Source organism: Pelodiscus sinensis, chromosome 3 (genome assembly GCF_052426305.1).
Source record: "Pelodiscus sinensis isolate ZL-2025 chromosome 3, ASM5242630v1, whole genome shotgun sequence".
NCBI classification, from domain to species: Eukaryota; Metazoa; Chordata; order Testudines; family Trionychidae; genus Pelodiscus; species Pelodiscus sinensis.
In genome coordinates, this window is record NC_143054.1 from 114,581,668 (window position 1) to 114,597,895 (window position 16,228).

The 16,228-nt window shown below is 41.5% G+C and overlaps 1 protein-coding gene across 2 annotated transcripts in view; it reads left to right on the forward strand.

Annotated features, from left to right (window-relative positions):
• SYNJ2 (synaptojanin 2) overlaps positions 1–16,228 on the forward strand; it is an 85,520-nt gene that overhangs the window by 41,681 nt on the left and 27,611 nt on the right. For both annotated transcript variants that reach the window (XM_075924523.2, XM_075924524.2), the window contains 7 exons: positions 3,324–3,420; positions 7,417–7,589; positions 11,698–11,779; positions 12,009–12,158; positions 12,261–12,426; positions 13,270–13,461; positions 15,155–15,239. In XM_075924523.2, the coding sequence (XP_075780638.2) occupies positions 3,324–3,420; positions 7,417–7,589; positions 11,698–11,779; positions 12,009–12,158; positions 12,261–12,426; positions 13,270–13,461; positions 15,155–15,239 (945 nt within the window). The remainder of the gene's footprint in view (positions 1–3,323; positions 3,421–7,416; positions 7,590–11,697; positions 11,780–12,008; positions 12,159–12,260; positions 12,427–13,269; positions 13,462–15,154; positions 15,240–16,228) is intronic.

A 16,228-nucleotide genomic window follows, 5' to 3' on the forward strand; every position in this document is an offset into this window, starting at 1 on the left:
CACCATTTTATCCCCTGGCTAATAGCCTTTTATGGACCTAACCTCCATGAATTTATCCAGCTTCTCTTTAAACTCTATTCTAGTCCTAGCCTTCACGGCCTCCTTTGGCAAGGAGTTCCACAGGTTGACTACACGCTGTGTGAAGAAGAACTTTCTTTTATTAGTTTTAAACCTGCTACCCATTAATTTCATTTGGTGTCCTCTAGTTCATCTATTTAGGGAACTAATAAATAACTTTTCTTTATCGGCCCTCTCCACACCACTCATGATTTTATATACCTCTATCATATCCCCCCTCAGTCTCCTCTTTTCTAAACTGAAAAGTCCCAGTCTCTTTAACCTGTCCTCATATGGGACCCGTTCCAAACCCCTAATCATTTTAGTTGCCCTTTTCTGAACCCTTTCCAAGGCCAAAACATCTTTTTCTGTCCTAAGAAGTGAGGTACACCATCTCGGGCTAGTGGGGCTCAAGCAACAAGTAAAAATAGCAGTGTGTAGATTTTTGTGGCTTCAGCATAAACTCCGGCTAGCAATCTGAGCCTAGGTCCAAGGGATCAGTTGGGCTTGAGAGCTTGAGATGCCACCCGAGCCACACTGTCCCCACTGCTGTCTTTAGCACACTAGTTCAAGCTTAGCTAGTACAAGTCTGTCTATCTGGAGTGGAGAGCTTGCTCCTGACTACATTTTAGACATACCCCTGAGTGGCTTCCTCATGGTAAAGTGAAGTGAGAGAATGGCTTGGATCGAGCCCTTCACTTTCTTGTGTATATCACAGCATAGTTGCCATCTTAGTCCAGCCCAAACTAAATGTTTAAAGGATTGTGTTGAGTGTTTCTGGTAAGTGGCAACTGAACATTCATACTGAAAAATTTATGGAAGCCCGTAAAGCTGCAGCCTTTTCTTGTGTTTTGGCATAGCCACGGTCTGTTAATTTTTCACACCCAATACCCTGACATTTTGAAGTGACATTGGGAACAATGAATGCAAATTTCCTGTTTTAGCATCTGTTTCTGATCAATCCCAAGGCAGCACTTGTATGAAAGAATTTGGATTCTCCTGTTCATTTGTTTGTTTTTAAAACATCTTACATTCTTTTTTTTTTTTAAGTGGACTTAAGGGCATGTTGGAATAATTATCAGGTTACCATTAGGGGCATTTTGATGCCGTTTATCACTAATTTGAAGTGGAAAAAATGCAGAGGCACGTTCTTAGTTCATAGATATGCTCTAATGTTACAATTGGAGCTGTGCTGAGACCCACTGAATTCAAAGGAGCTGTTTGTGTGGAGCAAGATTCTACCTGCACAGATCCAAATGCAGGATTGGAGTTGTAAGATAGCACCAGGGAGATGTGTGGCTGTTTTTCTTGCAGGAAAGCCTTCTCTTTTCTTTTCTTTTTTTCTTTTTTTCTTTTACAGAGCACAATATTTCTTTTTAATGGAACTCACAATTGCAGCCTAAGACTTCTACTCGCCAGTTATGGAGACAGTAGCCTTTTAACAACAGTATCACCAGGCCATGGAAACACTGGCAGCACAAGCAAACTTTGTTATTGTTCTTAGCTTTCATTAAATACCTGGCCTTTGCTTCAGTGCTTTGGTAGCTCACTAACTGCTGCAGGATTTCTTACTTTTGGACCCTTCAAGACTCATGATGAGCTTGTGTGACTCCTATAATAGACACACACGCACGCATGCACACACGGAGAGGGAAGAATTTATGTTCATGCATCCATTTAAAATCTGACTCTTACCTGCCAAGCTGCCTACTAAAATAATACACGTGGAATGTGAATTGTGATGGGTTCAGTCACCCCTTCAGACTGTCACCTGATGGGCTTATCATACCTCAGGGCCCACTTACCTGCTCTCTGGGACACCCCACCACCCTGTCCTGCGGAGCCAGAACCTCTGGCCTCCCCCAGAAAAGATACAGAGTTGGGATTACAGCCCACAACAGAATAACACAGACACTGAGAGTAGCTGAGCTCTAGAAAGGCTCAGTCACAGAAACCTGACTCAGCACCCAGGTGCACAGTGGTAACCAGGGGATCAGAATCGCAGCTTATTCTACATAAAAGCTTTATACAGAGAAAGACCATCAGTTTTTCGTTCCCTTTGTCAATGAAAGAGTCACATGCACAGCTTTGCTCCCCCCCCCTATACAGTTATTAACATTGTGTTTAATGATGGACAAAAGTTGTAAAAAGTAGAATTTAAGTGGTTGCAAGTGATAACAAACAGATCAAAGTAAGTTACTAAGCTACATAAAACAAAACATGCCAGCTAAGCTTTATAATCAAAGAAACTTGCAACATCCAATTTCTTACCCTAACAGCAGTTCTAATCATCTTTTCTCACAAGGTTGGGCCTGATCCTTCTCACTGTTAAGTCTTAGCTGTTTCCAGCAGATATCTGAGTGGTAACCAGGGGATGTCTTGGCATCTGGAATCTTCCCTATTGTTTGGTTTCCTGCCTATAATATAGAGAGATTTTGCCCAAGGAAGGAATCCTTTATGTCCACTTTCAACCCTTTCACACTCCCATGGAAAAGTACCATATCCAAAATGGGTTCCAGCATCAGGTGACCTGGCCACATCTTGGAAGGACCAACCATAGTCCAGGCTTACAGGAAAAGCCAGTCTATTCACAGATCATTGTCATGAGTACAAAGCAATTAAGTTTCTTGAGTGCTAGTAATGGCCTTCTTCAGTACATCTAGATATATAAACAGATTTATATTTCATAAACGCAAATAGAATATACACATTCTGTAGATTGCCAGCTTTTCAATGATAGGTCACATGCCACATTTTTGCATAAAATATATTTGTGTTAAGCATATTCTTATTCAGAAGCATATTTCCATAAAGAATATGGGAGTGCAATGTCACAGGAATAGTTTTACAAATTGGAATTGTGTAGAAATATTTAATGAGTGTGGCTAATGACATTTATCTGGCAATGATTCTTTGCTAATTGTGGGTCTAGAATACCAGACTATAGCTCACTCTCTAAAGATTCAGTCCTGCAAGATAAGGGATTCCTACAGGTATTTTGTGCTTTCAGGGCCATAAAAAGGCCACATACATAGGACTCTATGAAAACTAACAATGTAAGTTCTGTATCCTTATCCTACCTCTCCATTCTTTACACTCAGTAACAGTAAATTATCAATCCAGTTACACTATAATCTCTGTACTCTGGGTGTCCCTAATTCGGGAACACATGTGGTACAGACCCTGGCAGACAGAGGCGGAAGCAGCTATGTGCTCTGCCAGAGGCTTTATTAAACCAGAATGTTCTGCTGCTGCTATTGTTTCAGGCATATGATGCTTCTGAAGGAGCAATATGGAAGACAAGTGATCGTTAACCTGTTGGGAAGCAGAGGAGGAGAAGAGGTGCTCAACAGAGCTTTCAAGGTAAAAACAACAACTTCAGTTAAATTGCTGAGCACCAGTGCCCTGCATCTTCAGGAGGGAAAATCACTTGAGATCAGCCTTGGGGGGCACCTGACTGGAAGAAGTTAGGCTGTTCATATTTTATTCACTTTTTATTTAATTAGACTCTCAACAGATATAGGGTAAATATTCACAAACACCTAAAATTGCATTTCAAAAGTGATTTAGTCACTTGGGGCCTGATTTATAATAGGGAGGTAAAAAAGTGTGTATTTGTGCAAATGTGTAAACACTGACATTTGTAGTGGTGACACATTCATGTGCAGTGAAAGCCAGCTCCCCGCAAGCACCGGCTCCCACCCTCCTCCCCCCGCCCGCCGCTGCTGCCTCTGATAAGAGAGACAGCAGTGTGGGGGGCAGGTGGCTGGCGAGAGCCTACTTGGAAGCCAGCTTCCCATGTGTCCTGGCTCCTGCCTGCCCCTTACCTCCTGTGCTGATGCCTGTCTATCGGAGGTGGCAGCACGGGGTGGAGGGAGGTGGCTTCATGGGAGCCAGTGCACGTGAGGAGCTAGCTTTTAAACCAGCTCCCCCAAGCACCACTCCTGCCTTCCTGCACTGCCACCTCAGTCGGGGGGGAGGAAAGGTGGCTCATGAGAGCTGACATGCATGGGGAGCTGACTCCTCACAGGCACCAGTTTCCACCTTCCCCCCCTCCTTGCTACCTCTGTATCGGAATGGGATGGGGTGTAAGTAACCATTAGGAACCCGGGCTCATCTGTTAAACATGTAAATGAGTACACACTAACATCCCTAATTTTTAATGGTATTTCAACACTTAAAATTGCAGCAAGGCAACCTAGTAGGGTTTTCAGAAGTACTTAGCCACCTAATTCCCAGAGTTAGCTCATACATGTTCTCTGTTTCCCTCTCTGTGAAGTGGAAATAATGATTATTTATTCCCCTTTTATAAAGTGTTTTGAGATCTATGGTTAAGAGCTGAACACAGCCACTTTAAAATTACAGTCTTCCTGTAAACGGCAAGATAGGATTACAGGAATCTAAAACTGACATCCCTGGTGAATTCTTACACTGATTATTTTAGGTAGTGTGTATAAAATAGCCGCATTCTTGAAGATATTATCCTAACCACCTATTAACTGTTTGTGAGTGGAAAAGTAATGGTTTCCATATTTTATATGAGATCTGTCTTTCTCTGGACAAGTTCTTTTCAATTGTCTACATTGTTATGATCATAAAACAGGAAATTTAGGGCATCTGTCATAATGATTATGCATATTTGTTTTAAATAATGGTCTGGCTTGATTTCCGTTTTCAGCCATATGTCAGACTAACAGAATTGTAAGTGAATTATTGTGAAGGTGAAAGAATCTGGATTGACAACACTGGGCATTGAAATCCTATATTTCTCCAAAACAGAGGCTTATTGGGCTTTTTCATTCCATTTGTTTTTAAATAAATAAATAGTTAGGAGTAATTAGTGTTTAAGTTGGTGCATTTCAAAATATGCACATTAAAATATTAAGGGCAATATAAAAAAGAGGACCTTCATTCCTCTTTTGTCAGAAACTTCTCTTTCTTTCTTCTCTGTCTTCCCTTATCCACTTGAATTTCCCTTCTCTTATCTTTCCTTTCCTTCCCTAATCTTAAAGTTTTATGTCAATTGGTTTAAAATATGTTAATCTGAATTGCAGCTATCAATGTTAGTTTCCTTTCAGCTGAGTAGGATGGCCACCAATATCATTAGTATGTGCAACAAAGTATTTTTTGTTTGTTTGTTTGTTTTTCTGTTGTTGTTTTTTTAATTCAGTACTGTATCTCTGAAATTCCACCATTACCTGGTGGTGAAAGATGAAAATTCAGTACTGTTCCCAGTGATGCTGTTCATTTTGCAAGCATTTCTTAACCACTGTAAGGGTACGTCTAGACTACATGGCTCCGTCGATGGAGCCATGTAGATTTGTTTGTTCGGAAACGGGAAATGAAGCCGTGATTTAAATAATCGCGGCTTCATTTAAATTTAAATGGCTGCCGCGCTCTGCCGATCAGCTGTTTGTCAGCAGATCAGGGCAGTCTGGACGCTCCCCTGTTGACATGAAAGCCCTTTATCGACCTCCCCGGTAAACCTCATCCTACGAGGCATAATGGGGAGGTCGATAAAGGGCCTTCAGGTCGGCGCGGGAGAGTCCAGACTAGCGCGCTGAGCCGACAAACAGCTGATCAGCTGTTTGTCGGCTCAGAGCGGCAGCCATTTAAATTTAAATGAAGCCGCGATTATTTAAATCACGTCTTCATTTCCCTCTGCAGATCAGCCTAATCTACATGGCTCCATTGACGGAGCCATGTAGTTTAGACACCCCCTAACAGACTGCAATTTAAGTTTATACTAAAACAAAGCAACAGTATAGTGTGCAGTACTTTTTAGAATGATTTTCACGACGGCAGTTGTGAGATATCATTCCCAAGAACACTACCAGTGCAGTCAAATGTAAATATAAACTGAAATGTGGACAGTTACCAGAGAAATGTGTGTTTGATTCTGGTAACAATACAGTGAAATACATCTCCTCACTAAACTACATACAATAGCTTTGGCTTTGTCTGTGCATGGAAGTTTTACTGGTTATACTGATATAGTTATAACCCTGTGGGGACACAATTTTTAGTTTGGTATCAGAGTGGGGTTTTTTCAGTTAAGCTGAAATCCCTTCTGAAGCAACATAAGCTAAATGGAAAAAGGCACTCATAAACTGAAATAAGAGTGTCCATACTAGGTATAGACAAGGCCATAAATACTCTCAGTTAAAGGTATTCTTACTAGTTTATGGGTTTCTGATAGAATTGTGAATAGTGCTTGATATATGTTAATAAAATATAAGATGATTGTACATACATCATGAGCAGCCATACAAGGAAAGTGTCATGCTTTGTCTTCATCACTAACGTTATTCCATTGTATGTTTTTGGGTTGTAACATCTTTTTTTTTCCTCCCTTAAAGCTAGACTGTTGAGGCCATGTAGGTACTTATGTGTAAAGTTGCTTGTGTTTATACACATATAACCAGCTTGCACCTATACTTTACAACTAGCACAGTTACCCAGAATTGCTTGGGTCCTTAAGGAGGGACTCTGGGCAGAGGCTGGGAATGAGGGCGGGTGCAGGAGTCAGAATTGGGGGGAGTGGAGGAGCTCTGGGCAGTGGAGTGTGTGCACGTGTGTGTGTGGAGGGGAAGGTTGGCAGGGCCAAAGCCCCTCTACCCTGATTCATAGTGGGGCTGCTTGTTGTTCCCCTTCCTGGCCCTGTCAGAGAGCAAGAGTAAATCTTGTCTGTCCCTGAGCCCCTCAACCAGAATGAGGAATGCAGCAATCTGTGCACTTTCCCCTGGCTCCCTGACGAAGGGGAACAGCCAGCATGTCCCTGTACAAATTGGGGTGGGGACTTCAGTCTCCCTTACCCTCCCTAAAAGGCACTTTGGGGGGGCTTGGGTTTGGGGCAGTCCTGGATGGAGGCCAGCCAGCCTGCCCCTTTTGCCTGAACAGTGATTCTGTCTCTCTTCTGTATGGTTCTGTGAGAAGCAGTCCCATTTGAGGCACATCCCATTTTCCTAGCACAACCAAACCCTTATGTTGCTTTAAGTTATGATAAGAGGAAGCTGTATACTGAATTTGGTGGTTTGACTTCTTACCGTTTAGGAGGCGTTCTTGAACAAACAGACACAGACAGATAGACAAACTCTCTCAAATATATGGTAGATTACAACTTAGGTTCCCATGTAGGAAAATTTGGCTCTAACAGTCCAATTTACTCTTGGAATGGAAAGAAAAAAAAACACCCAAGGAACTTGCATTAGAAAAGCATACACCAAAATAACATACTTCACACTAGACTTTATTTTAAAGCCAGGACTAAATTATATCAACAATGTAAAGCATACAGGTACTGATATCTGGGCTGTAAAAATAAGGAGAATTTGCTTTCCTTCTTCCCTCTTCAAATAGAAATTGCTGTGGGCCTCTTCACATGCTGCAGACACGCCCATGATTAATTTTGACTACCATCAGTTTGCAAAAGGTGGGAAAATAGAGAAGCTGGAGAATTTGTTGAGACCTCAGCTAAAGTTACACTGGGATGAATTTGGCATCTTCACAAAGGGCAAGAATATACCTGCACGGTGAGTATCCCTGCCCCTCTATCACTTTCCATACACAAATCGTGTCATCTACTGAACCAAGTTCATTACTTTGTTTGGAGACTGCTGTAGCTTTCTGTGGTATTTATGTTTATAAAAGCATGTTGTTGGTTCAGATTTTCAAGTAGCTTTCATTTGTACACATGAGCTTTGTCAAACAGAGGTCATTTGAAAATTTAGGTCCCATTCATTTTATTTTACCATTTATAGTTCTGATTTATAAATTCAGTTAACTCTGTGGAGCTTTCTCCCTAGGCATCATTTCAATTAGATGACACAGTAATGGATCCATGTCCGGTTTGTTTTGCCTCAGAGTATAAATGTCCTGTTCACAGACTTAGTTTAGCTTTTAAAAAAATTGTTAAGGTACTGTGATAGAAAGGGTCCACCTAGAACTAAAAGTAGTTGTAGCAAGTGATGCTGAAAATATTGATTTGTTAGCTGTCCTGATAGTTTTTGTTAATGGAAGTACCAGTGTACAAGAGGATCTGGGAGTGAGCTAATAAACAACATGGAGCCTTCCAAAATAAATAACCACTATAATTTTAGGAAGGAGAAAAAAACTATTTTGACAGAAAATTGAAAATGGCTTGTTTACAGTTATGCAAGATAAGAAGTGTAATCGAATGTCATGCTTCATGGTGCGAACTTGGTTGCCTGGCTTCAGAAAGGAATTTCCTTTCCTGCCGCAGTTACAACACTGTACCAGTCTGTGGGTGGTGAATAGAATTTTTTTACATTCCTTTCAAGCATCAGATACTGACACTGGTAGATGATAATGGACTATCTGGACCAATGGACCTGTCACACAGAAGCCCCAGCTGCTGGAGCTTGAGCAAGTAAACTAAACCATCCCAGACAAATGTTTGTCCAACCTGTTCTTAAAAACCTATAAAGGTGGGGTTACCAGAACTTCCCTTGGAAGCATGGTCCAGGCTTAAAAACCCTTATACAGGTTGTATCTTTCTAAACCATCACACTCTGGTCCAGCAACATCTGTGTTCTGGCAGGACCATGGAAATTCCTGGACCATAGAGCCCAGGAAAAAGGACGTCTGGTGGGAGAGCCAGAGACTTGGCCGGGAGCCTGTGGCAGAGGGGCAGGCAGTGTAATGGGAGCTCTGGCTCCCATGCCTAGGTTGCTCCAGCCACAGCAACAGTGGGGCCAGTGGCAGCCAGAGAGCTCTGGCCGGGCTGGCTGCAGGAGGGCCAGGGCCTGAGCCCAGGTCTGGGGCCAATGGTGCCAGGCATGGGCCAGAAACAGGCAGCAGGCTGGGAGGCCAATGGCAGGAGACCTCCCCTGGTCCTGCAAATCCCTTCGATCGAGACTGGTCAAGGCTTGAGGATGCCAGATGAGGGACGTATACCCTGTAGTTAGAAAGCTTTTCTGATATCTAACCTAAATCTTCCTTGCTATTGATTAACTCATTAGTCCTTGTCCTACAGAGCACATGGAAAACAATTGATCTTTGTCTTTTCGTAGCAACTCTTAACATATTTGATGACTATTATCAGATCCCTTCTCAGTATTGTTTGCTCAAATTTAAACATGCCCAGTTTTTTACTGTTTCCTTTTAGGTCAGGTTTCCAACCTTTTATAATTTTTGTTGCTCTCCTCTGGGCTCTCTCCAGTTTGTTTACATCTTCCCTAAACTAGAACTGGACACAGTACTCCAGCAGAACCTCACCGGTGCCAAGTGGAGTGAGACAGTTACCTCCCAATAACACTCCAGTTTATGCACCTCAAAATGATATTGGCCTTTTTCACAACTGCATCCATCGACTCTCATTCAAGTTGTGATCCGCTGTAACCCCCAGATCCTTTTCAGTAGCACTACCACCTCACCAGTTATTCCTCATTTTGTAAATTGTGCATTTCATTTTTCCCTGCTAAGTGAGCTAATTTGAACTTGTCTTTGTTGAATTTGGTCTTGGTGAATGCAGACCAATTCTCTAATTTGCCCAGTCCTGTCCTTCAACATACCTGCATCCACTCCTAGGTCAATTTTTGTAAGCATACACTCCCAGTCCATTATGCAAGTCATTAATGAAAATATTGAATAGTAGCAGACCTATGATTGACTGGGACACTATTAGATACACCCTCTCGGTTTTAACAGCAAAGCATTGACAACTGCTCTCTGAGTATGGCCTTTCAAGCAATTGTGCAGCACATTATAGGAATTTCAGCTATACCACATTTCCCTAGTTTTCTTATGATAATGTCCTGTGGGATTGAGTCAAAAGTATTACTAAAATCAAGGTTTATCACATGTACAGCTTCCTCCCTAGTCTACTAGGACTGCAATGCTGTCAGAGAAGGAAATTAGGCTGGTATGGCACAATTTGTTCTTGATAACTCCATGATTACTATTCCTTAAAACTCTGTTATCCCCCAGGCCCTTACAAACTGAGTAACTGATATTCTGGTATCTTTCCAGGAATTGAAGTTAAGCTGACTGATTTATAATTCCCCATGCCTTCTTTGTTCCACTCTTGAAAGAGAGGCAACATGCTTGCCCTTCGTTTAGTTGCCTGGGACCTCACCTCTCCTCCAGGAGTTTCAAAGATAATTGCTAACAGTTCCAAGTTTGCTTTTCCCCTGCCAAATTTACCACTAGGTCTTCACTAGTTCTCTAGTTTCTTGCCCATGGAAAATTGCTTTTGCATATTGTCAGATTGCCTAGAATAGCTCACAAACATGAGTACCAAGCTCAGGTCAGATTGTTAATAACCAGGGCACAAACCCCCAACCAGTTGTATGAATTATAATTAGATTTCACCAACCAAGCACTATAATGGTTTTAACATGGAGTTGCAGACAGTCCCCTGGGATATTTCAATCTGTCTCACCACATAGACTTACACTAAAAAATACAATAATATTCAGTTTACTTCCAGTCCCAAAGAACCAGTCACTTACCCTAGGTCAACTTCAGATCTCTCAGGAACACAACACTTGTATCCAATCCTATGATAAACTAACACTTTATTAATTAGGAAAAAGAAATAAGAAAGTCATTTACAAGGTTAAAGCAGGCAAATATACACACAAATGAGTTACAGTCTTAAGTTCCAAAAGGTAATAGAAGTTTCTATAATAAACAAGCTCTATTGTCCGCTAGGGCTAATTCAAGCTTAACAGCCAGTGTTCTCTTTCGCCTGCTTAGAAGTCTTGCTCTCTTCCTGATGTCCAAGCAGCACAGGATAACAATTTCTTCTTGAAGCTTCAGGGTGGAGCTAAGTTAGTCTGTACAAAAAAACAACAACAAATGGTCTGGTAGCACTTTATAGATGAACAAAACATGTAGATGGGATTGACAGGGATTTCTGTTCCCTTCCACCAGAGCTCAAGCTAATGGTTGAGTTTGTGCACATCTCCTCTTCATGGCTGTAAGAGGAGCAATCATCAAAGCCTTTTGTCCCCTGATGTTCCAAAATGACTTACCTGGAGAGGAGATGACACCTCTTGTGATAAACTGACATTTCACACTTGGCAGTACTTCTCTCCTGGCTGTGTGTGGGGGGGGGGAGGTTATGGTTTTAGAAATACTGTTATAATTACAGACCGAACACTTACATATTACGATGCAACATGAGATACAGCGCTCATAAGTGTGATTAATGCAGGCAGCAATTCACCAGACTCATGGCATAGAATCTGAACACATTTTTGTAAATTTAATACTGGTTTTAGCACTACTAATACACAAGTGAGCCAGACTGATTTCTAGCTATGCATTTGTCAGTGTTCAGTGAGGCCTAGGGCCTTGGTATGATTTGGCACCTGCTCTGGAAGTATCACGCATAATTGCTGGAGTGGTTTTGGAGGCACAGTGCGGTACTTGAAACAAATTGAGCAGGCAAGAGTTTTGCACCTGCAAAATCTGGGTGGAAAAATCCAGGCTGAATGTTTTTAAAATCTGGTCCTATCTACTTGTGGAAGAAATGCCATTTTTATTGACTTTTAACTTAAATGTTTCTGATGATAAAAGAAAACAATAGTTTATCAGTATCAACTGGATGTGGAGGTTCCTAATAACCTGCTGTATCTCTCTATTCTTTTTTATTTCTCTTTTTTGCTGTTAAAGTCTACAGACAGGTACCTTGCGAATGAATTGCCTGGACTGTCTGGATCGTACGAATAGCGTACAATCCTTCATTGCACTTGAGGTGAGTTCATAAACATACATACGCACTCTAATTGTATTTTGTGCCCTACCAGAAAGGGCAAGAGAAAAGTCTACAGTAATATAGCTCTGTCTTTCCATCATTAGGGCACCTGCATAAGTCTAACAGTAGAATGATGGCTGGGTGAAATTCCTACATGAGGGGTAGGGTGAGTGGAGGAATGAAACATTAAAAGTAACTTTTTTTCTTTACCTCTCTTTGTTTATTCCAGGTTTTGCACACTCAGTTAGAAAGCCTAGGGTTGAACTCCAAGTCTATAGTTGACCGCTTTGTGGAGTCCTACAAGGCAATGTGGACTCTCAATGGTCACAATCTGAGCAGAGCATTTACAGGCAGTCGTGCCCTGGAGGGGAAAGCCAAGGTAAAGGAGCATAGCAGAGCAGCTTATTCATGAGTGACTTTCAAAGAAGTATATACTATTACTGCAAAAGTCAGCTCTGTTGACAATGTTTGCTTAATGCAGGTGGGGAAGCTCAAGGATGGAGCCCGCTCTGTGTCACGCACCATTCAGTCAAATTTCTTTGACAACGTGAAGCAAGAAGCTATCAAGTTATTGCTTATGGGTGATTTCTTCAGTGAGGAATATGCAGACAAAGGAAAGATGCTTATGGACAACACTGCTCTGCTAGGTAAGTCAGATGTAAATCTGTCTTCTTTCTCTTGGGTTTGTTTCCAGTTGTCCTAGATGACCAGATGCATTTTTTGAAGAGTCTAGAAATAAACAGCTGTTGCACAAAGGCGTTGATGTATAGAGGGCAATGCTTTTAATTCACCACAGCATGTGTGTCGAGTTCCACTGTTTTTATTTCCCAAAATATTCTATTAGAATTCTGCATATGTATGATAATCACTGCTGATGGAATTTGTTGTCTACTGTTTAGAAGAGTGAATTGGGGGGGGGGGGGGGGGTTAGAATTTTAGGGGAGCAGGAAGGAACGTTTCCCTAGCTTTATTCCTGGGCAGTTGTTTTGGGACCGAATTGTTTTGACAAACTGACAGTTTGTGAATGCTTTAGGTCATTTAGGTGTCTAAATATCTGACAGCACCTGAAAATCAGATACTTAACACAAATTGCTCCTGCAAATAATGCTGATCAAAAATTATTTGCATCAACCCACCAACACACATACACAAACAAAAAGAAGAGGAATTTTGATTAAAGACAGGCTAAAATGTTTGTCACAGTCAGTTTGTCACTGTGAAAGTCCCATTTTTCCTTTCCCCTACACTTACCTCCATTTGTGAATAGTAAAACTCATTTCAGTGACTGCACCCAGTTATCAGGAAAGAAATTCATAGCCTCATTTTCAGTTATGCAGTTGTTATTGGTTTGACTGGAATTATTTTTTAGTTGTTGCATTGATGCCAATAAGGTAAGTTTTGTTATTTCACAGTAAGTCTACGTGTTACTGACATCTGTAGTAGCATTTATTCCACTGCAGCAAATTGTTTGTACTTGCTCTCTCCATCAGTGACTCCGAGTATTTTGAAGGCCATGTCAGAGCGTCAGTTTGAATTCACGCATTTCAAGCGGATTCGTGTTGCCATGGGGACCTGGAATGTGAATGGAGGCAAACAATTTAGAAGCAACATCCTTGGTACCAGTGAGTTAACAGACTGGCTGCTGGATTCTCCCAAGCTGTCTGGGGTTTCTGAATTTCAGGGTAAGACTTTTTGAGTGGTAGTGTATCTGTTTATTTTAAAACATTATTTGTAGGTGTCTAAAGGAAATGCCTAGTAGTTTGGCCCCAAATTTGACCGTTATGCTCCCACTTGGCCTTATGCTGCACCCCTTCACAAGCTATAGTGCAATGGGCTATAGGTGGGGCTGGGAAGGATGCTAAAAGTTTAAAAAAAAAAAAAAAGCCCTCAGGGCTGCACTGACTGATGCTGAAGAGTGTTTTGGCTATTACAGCATCCCAGAATCCAGAGTGTGCAAAAGATGACATAAAATCACCTGACTTTTTGAAGTGGACTTCTGTACTAAATCTCTCACCAGATAGCACAGAGTCCGTCCCTAACTATCTCTTTTTATTCATGCTCCTCCATTCCTCCCCTTGTGTTTCATTCCAACTGGGTGTTAGGTGCCCAGACACCTTTAGAAGTTCCACTGGCATCTGAATCTTTTGATGCCTAAATATATATTAAAATCAGGCCTTTGGGCACCTCTGAAAATGTTATATGTTTTTAATGTTAAAAAGCACTCTCAGACAAAAGGGTAATGTGTTTTATTACATTTGAAAGCAGGATCCTTTTTAGTAGTAGGACGTCAGACTGTTACGTTTGTGGGCTCCCCGGTGCTCTGGGAAGGCAGGAGGGAGGTTGGCGAGCATAGCAAGCAGGGGGCGCAGCCCCCTTAGTCTACATTAATGGCTACATTTTCAACTATGAGTGTCAAAATTACGCATGTGAAATATGCAATTACTATTTTTGAGCGTGCACTTGTCTGCTTTTCTTCTTAATTTGTGAGATACAACCTGATTTAGGATCTTACAGTATTCTTCTTTGTGGGTGTAAGGGCTGAGTGAAGTTCTTTTTATTTAGTTAATTCTAATGAAAAATCTTAAGAGGAAGGGCAAATCTGGTGAACAAGCAGATGTAGATATGCTCTGTGCCACCACATGAGAGATTGGTGTCTGATTGTCTGCGTCCTTCTCTACTGATATGCTCCCACCTGGATGAGAGGAGAGGCATCTCTACATTGCCTATCAGTGGTGCCACCCATCAACTCCTCCTGCAGCATTTGGGCTAAAGAGCATTAGTGACAAAATCCATTCCTTCGTTGGTAGGTGTGCAACCCCTGGTAGGGGTTATTAAATAAGACAGGGAATGAAGTGAGCAAGAAACTGCCATGGGTTCCTCAAAGCCCCGAGGCACTGCAGAGAGGAAGGAACATGCTAGTAGAAGACAAGAGTTGCAGCTAGATAAATTATCTGTTTCAAAAACAGACAGAGCTATTAGACCACAAAATGTGTATTACAATGTGACTGGATGGAATGGGGTGGGACATTGTGACTTTTGAGTTGTGTACACAGTGGCATCATATTTTAGATCTGGGAGGTGAGGATCTCCCTCTAAGCAACATTACTGAGGCCACATCTAGAGTAAAGTGCTTTGTTCTGGGCTCCTTCCTACCAGAAAGATGTAGACAAGCCAGGAGCAAAGCATGAAAATGATAAAGGAAATGCAAGGGTTTCTTTGTGAAGATAGATTAAAAAGAACTATAATTACATAGCACAAGGATGCACAAGCATAACTGTGTGACTTCTCTTTTTCTAATTTCTGTCAAGAAAGCAAGCGATTAAACAAAACATTAAACTGGTAAGTCTTGCATGACTTTTGTTCCTCTCCACGCAGATGATGAGAGCTGTCCTCCTGACATATTTGCTGTGGGATTTGAAGAGATGGTGGAACTAAATGCAGGGAATATTGTAAATACCAGGTAGGTGAACGCAGAGCTGTGCTTTGTATATCCACCTGCATCTAATCCAATATGTGTGAAAATGTGTTTTTTTGTCAACAGATGCCAAGGTTATCAGCCCAAATGTACACTCTTTTGCATTCTCTCTCTCTCTCTCTCTCTCTCTCTCATATTTTTATAAAATGCATATTACCGTGTTTTCTAAGCCAATGCAGGGCACTACTTTATCACTATGCTTCTATGATTTTTGTCTGATGTTGAAAAATTAAACTGTCCGAGTCTCTACATACAACCTGAGTGCACATGTGGAATAAGATCTCTTTGTGCTTAACCATTGGTGTATGTGTTTTTCATAAAAGGACTGCTAGGGTAGGAAGTAGAGGTAAGGAATGAACTCTGCTTGTCCGTGAATGCGTAAAGATTTGCTCCTTGGTAGGCTGGCAGAAAACTCAAGGGGAAAGGGTCAAAAACAACCCAGGAAGGTAACTTTTCACTACTGATTCTTCTGTCTTAACATGTAGATTATTATTATTATTTTATTATTAAAACACCGGTAATCTGAAGAAGTGGGCTGTGCCCACGAAAACTCTTGATACCATATACATGTTTTGTTAGTCTATAAAGTGCTACCAGACCATTTGTTGTTGTTTAAGTTTATCCTGTTACAGACTAACTCGGCTACCCCCTCTGAAGCCCATGCAGATTATTGTTAGGAATGATAAAGCTGTGGTAGTATGCATCATGGTTGGTGGGCTAGTTGTTCATCTGCAGATAACAGTAGATCTTTAGGACAAGAAAAATAAGGAGGTCTGCAAGGTATAATCTATACAGACGTAGCTTTCCAACTATCACTGGAGAGTAGCAGTGTATTCACCATTGAGCGTGTGTAGGTGGTCGCTTACTAGTCTGTTAACATCCATTTAGCGCTCAACTTACTGGTCTCTGCCTCATGTTGCAAGAGCAGGGGGATGAGCCATTGCAAAGGAATAAGCTTCAGCATGATTAATTTT